The following is a 5,278-nucleotide window of genomic DNA, read 5'->3' as shown; positions in this document are numbered from 1 at the left end:
AATGGCACGATACTGCGAGGGAGATCTTGGAGAGAAGGAAGCAAGCCGCGACGGGTGGTGGCTTCGATGCCGGTGATGGATAGTGATTATGGTGATGATGGTCATGGATTACACCGGTGATGGTGGTGTAGAGTGATGATGCCGGTCATGGAGATGGCAGTGGTTTTTGCATGAGGTTCTTCTGAGTCATGGATGAAACTATGTTTAATTTTCGCGCAAACTATGTTTGATTGTTTAAATTTGTAGCCATTTATCGGAATTGCTGTCAAATTGTCCATTTTGTTTTTTCGTTTTGGGGGCTCGCGTGGGCTGCGGCGGAACAGACCCCGTAAGGCCGGATGTGTGAATATTCTGTTTTACCGTTTGGCTTTGCGGAATCTGTTTCGTCGCAGCCCACGCCAGCCTTTAAAACACGTTTTTCACGGTCCTTATACCCCGCTTTAAAGGTTTGCGATACGAGAGATCTAGAGATGCTCTAAGGTCGGTAAGAAGTCAATTGGATCGGGACTCTCCGTTTTTGCTGTTGCAACGTACGTGCGCGGTGCGCCGAGCATCCGTCCGCCTCCTCCAGAATCTCCAAGCAAAATGGCACACGGCCACAATTCCGTGGTTGCAGCTCGCAGCATCCAGCCCGCCGAGGGGACAGAACACGCGCGCGGTTGAGCCGTTGCGCCGGCCGTGCGAGGACACAGCAGGCTGCCGTGCCGCGGCACGTAAGCCGTCCCAGCCGATGAGCTGTGCACCGTTCTAGATTCAGTTCAGTTCAGACTGTTACTCTGCACCTCCGGTTCAGTTAACAGATGAGATGATCAGGCAGTAAAATAAAATGCTGTGGCTGGATGGTTCTGAAATCTCGCAATCCTTCCGCGTTCCGCGGGGCCCGGAAAGCAGCGGACGCTGCCGCCCATCCATCATCGTCCAATGTTAAAGCCTCGGTACCTCCACACTCCGCTTGTCTCGCAGCTCGCCGCTACCCACCCACCCACGCTCCACTACACCCCTGTGCTTTGAGGACATCAGAAAGGCCAGGCGCCATGGAAGAGGACAAGAAGCAGAGAGGAAGGCAGGGCCACCCCCTCCTGCGGGGAGGAGGCGCGAGGACGGAGCCCTACACGCACGGCTTCTCCGCCACCCAGATGATGTCGCTCACCGCCGTCTGCGGCGCGCTGGTCCCGTCGCTGCCGCCCGACGCCCACCACCTGGCCGCTGACAAGGCCGTCCGGGACTTCTTCCTCGCATCCGCCGCCGACCCGCCCGTTCCGGACGAGGTTAGTAGCACACACACACATATACCTGCGACTAGCTACGATACGACGACCTGTCTTGACGACCTGCGTTTTGCTACCAACCGGCGGCTGACTCTGTGCGTACACGCGCGCTCAGGTGGCGCAGCTGATGTCGGCAATGTGTCTCCGGGAGGCGCTGACGCTGGTGCGGACGGTGCTGTGGCTGCTGGGCACGCGGCTGGGGACGCTCGCGCTGTGCGGCGCCCGGTGCCTGTCGTGGAGCTCCCCGTTCGTGCAGCGGTTCGCGGAGATGCCGGTGGACCGGCGGGAGGACGCGCTGCGCCGGTGGAGCCGGGAGACCATGCTCCCGCCTCTGCGCCTCTTCTTCCTCCTCGTCAAGGTCTTCTGCCTCTACGTCTTCTACTCCTGGGTAAGCACGCGCGCCTACTTTTGTAGCAGTAGTATGTCTTAACCATTTGCCACACCCGGTACGACTTCATGTACAGTTTGCAAATGAAAACATTAGCTAAGCTTCTCGCGTGCATTGCATCGGCAGGCGGCAGCTTATATACGAGTATACGACTATATTTGTGGTGGAAGTATAGCGTACGATCTTGCTGTTGCCTGTTGGCCATGGCGCCTCTGCGCGCGCGCGGCACGGTGCAATAATGGACGCATGCATGCACGCTGTTTAGCAGCCAGTGTACCACGGCTTTCATGATAGTCTGACGAAAGGCCACATGCTCTTTGTGAACATCGGGTGGTTCGTCAGTAATCGTTTTACTCCTTGGGCCGAACGTGTGAATTGTGGGCTTACAGCGCGACGGATCCCAGGCCCTGCGAATCACCGCCGCAGCGCTCCTGATGGTGATGCGTCGATGGACCATGCCGATCATGGTGTGCACCGCTGGCCGTTGGTTATTACTGTATGGACAATCCAAGAGAGTGAGACGTGTCCCCGTTTTTAGAATTTATTAGTGGTTGGAGACCTTATGGCACAGGCACACTTAATTTCTTGTTGGGTTTTTCCCAATTTTTTCCCAAAATGTCTTGGCTGCGACTTCCGAACAATCTCACTAATTCTTCACCTTCTCCGACGACACCAATTGGGCCCGAATTTAGGTAGCGTGCTAGAAATAGATTATTTTTTTGAGAACGAAAATAGATTTTAAGTTGAAAATGACAGGAACCAGCTCCGGCAATGCAGTGGATTTGTTGAGTTGAAAATGAGGGCATGTACAATGATGCTATCTTAGAAATGCCACATGGAATAAATAATGAGATAAATAATGAGATGGAGGAGAGAGAACTCGTAAGAAAAGGCTTATCTTCTCTTATTTAAGATAAGACAAAAGATGATCTCTTAGCACAATTTGTCTCACCATATTTTAAGGAGTTGCTAGTTATTAAAGATAAGGCTAAAATATAACTCATTGTGGACATACTTTTTTGTCATCTTTAAATTACATGCAAGACTTAAGATAAGACTATCTTTTCAATCATTGTACATGCCCTAACAGCAAACAGCTGTGACGATGGTGTTTCATTTCCCGCAGACCGACGAGAACTCGGAGAATCCTCACTGGCGAGCAATCGGCTACAGCCCGGCAACGGACGAGGCTACGGAGCAAGAGGAACAAGCAAACACCAAGCGGCCACTCGACGACGGCGTGGTCGAGACCATCCACCAGACGGACGCGTCCCTCCCGACTAGCCTCGCCGAAAAGGAACTCGCGGTGACCGAGGACGCGTCGCGTAACGTGTGCAGGATCGAGTGCGATGTCGTCATCGTCGGCTCCGGCTGCGGCGGGGGCGTGGCCGCCGCGGTGCTCGCAGGGGCCGGCCACAAGGTGGTGGTCATCGAGAAGGGGAACTACTTCACGGCCAGGGACTACACGTCCATCGAGGGCCCGTCGATGAGCCAGCTCTACGAGTACGGCGGGTTCGTGAGCACGATCAGCGGCAGCGGGCTCCTCCTGGCCGGCTCCACGGTCGGCGGCGGCTCAGCCGTCAACTGGTCGGCCTGCATCAAGACACCCGACAGCGTGCGCAAGGAGTGGGCGGCCGCGCACGGCCTGCCGCTGTTCGACAAGTCAGAGTACACCGCCGCGATGGACGCGGTGTTCAAGCGGCTTGGCGTGACGTCGGGCTGCAAGGAGGAGGGGCTCCAGAACAAGGTCCTGCGCAAGGGGTGCGAGAAGCTGGGGTACAAGGTCGAGCCGGTGGCGAGGAACTCGTCGGAGGGCCACTACTGCGGCAGCTGCGGGTACGGCTGCCGCACCGGGGACAAGCGCGGCACGGACACGACGTGGCTGGTCGACGCGGTGGCCCGCGGCGCCGTGATCCTGACGGGTTGCAAGGCGGAGAAGCTGCTGTTCACTGACGCGGCCGGTGCGAGGGGGAAGCGGTGTGTCGGTGTGGTGGCTACCAGCTCCAACCCGGCGATCACGAGGAAGCTGGAGGTGCGCGCCAAGGTGACCGTCGCAGCGGGCGGCTCCCTCCTCACGCCGGTGCTGCTGCGCGGCAGCGGGCTCAAGAACCCGCACATCGGCAAGAACCTCCACCTCCACCCGACCGCCATGGCGTGGGGCTACTTCCCGCCGGGCAAGATGCCGGAGCTGAAGGGCAAGATGTACGAGGGCGGCATCATCACGTCCCTGCACAAGGTGGAGGCTGCCGGCGGCGACGGGCTGCCGCACCGGGCCATCCTGGAGACGCCGCTGATGGGCGTGGCCGCCGCGGGGACGCAGTTCCCCTGGGTGTCCGGGCGCGACATGAAGGAGCGGATGCTCAACTACGGGCGGACGGTGCACATCTTCTCCCTGGTGAGGGACCGCGGGTCGGGGACGGTGCACGGCGAGCGGCGGATCGCGTACCACCTGGACCCGGTGGACAGGGAGAACCAGCGCGAGGGGCTGCGGAGGGCGCTGCGCATCCTGGTGGCGGCCGGCGCGACGGAGGTGGGCACGCACCGGAGCGACGGGCAGAGGCTGAGGTGCAAGGGCGCGACGGAGGAGGAGGTGGAGGAGTTCCTGGACGGCGTGACCGGGGTGCGCGGGCCGCAGTCCAAGAGCGAGAACTGGAGCCTGTGCTGCACGGCGCACCAGATGGGCAGCTGCAGGATGGGCGCGACGGCCGGGGACGGCGCCGTGGACGCGCGCGGCGAGAGCTGGGAGGCGGAGCGGCTGTACGTGTGCGACGGCAGCGTCCTGCCCAGCGCGGTGGGCGTCAACCCCATGATCACCATACAGTCCGTGGCCTACTGCCTCGCCACCGGCATCGCGGAGCAGCTGAAACGCGACCCGTCCTCCGGGAGAAACCACTCCACAGATTAATAATAGTTGCGGCACGTACGCGGAATAAGTTTGGGTCTTGTTTGTGATACAAGAACGTTGCGGATCAGTATGGACATATGGTTGAGATTACGAAGTGCTGCGTGCTCATATTGGTCTGTGCAGTACTGCTTTCATGCTTGAAAAGAAGATCTATACATTTTGATTGAAATCAGATGGTGCAAATATTTTACTATGTAAGTTCATAAAAATATTTCGACAACTACAATGTCAAAATACTATCATTTTTCTGCGGTGTAAAAAAAGTATCATTTAATGCAATAAAATATTTATTATGCATATTTAGGCGTTGTGGTTGTTGATTTTTTTTTCTAATCAAACTTTACAACATTTGATTTCGGACAAAACTTTCAAGCTTTCTTTTTTAGTACAGAGGGAGTGATGGCGAACAATTGGCATTGCACATTCATTCGAGTCATTTTTCTTCTCCGCGGGGAAAAACATGGGGTGAAATTGCATTAATCGTTTTTATGCCCTAAAAATGTATGAATGGTGCACAAGTTAGCGCAGTGCCACAGCTCGCTCGACAATTTTGTAGTGAAATGTTTTTTTTCGGTGGGTACAGTATAGCAAGATGGTTCCTGGAGGCAAATTTGACAATTTTGACCTCGAGACGAAATCAATTCACAGAATGAACTGTCCGTGAAACTATTTCACGTCGATGACCTTTTTGTGTAGCGCCCGCCACGCAGGCGCCAC

The 5,278-nt window shown here is 56.4% G+C and overlaps 1 protein-coding gene across 1 annotated transcript; it reads left to right on the top strand.

Moving 5' to 3' along the window:
* Positions 1 to 862: 862 nt before the first annotated feature.
* Positions 863 to 4,733, top strand: LOC119317150 (long-chain-alcohol oxidase FAO2-like). Its single transcript, XM_037591559.1, has 3 exons — positions 863 to 1,268; positions 1,384 to 1,656; positions 2,783 to 4,733. Exons 1-3 carry the CDS (start codon positions 1,035 to 1,037, stop codon positions 4,559 to 4,561), a joined length of 2,286 nt encoding a protein of 761 aa, XP_037447456.1. The 5' UTR covers positions 863 to 1,034; the 3' UTR covers positions 4,562 to 4,733.
* Positions 4,734 to 5,278: the final 545 nt, after the last annotated feature.

This window comes from Triticum dicoccoides, chromosome 6A (assembly GCF_002162155.2).
Source record: "Triticum dicoccoides isolate Atlit2015 ecotype Zavitan chromosome 6A, WEW_v2.0, whole genome shotgun sequence".
NCBI classification, from domain to species: Eukaryota; Viridiplantae; Streptophyta; class Magnoliopsida; order Poales; family Poaceae; genus Triticum; species Triticum dicoccoides.
Note: the sequence above shows the minus strand (reverse complement) of the source record. Positions and strands in the feature narration are given on the sequence as shown.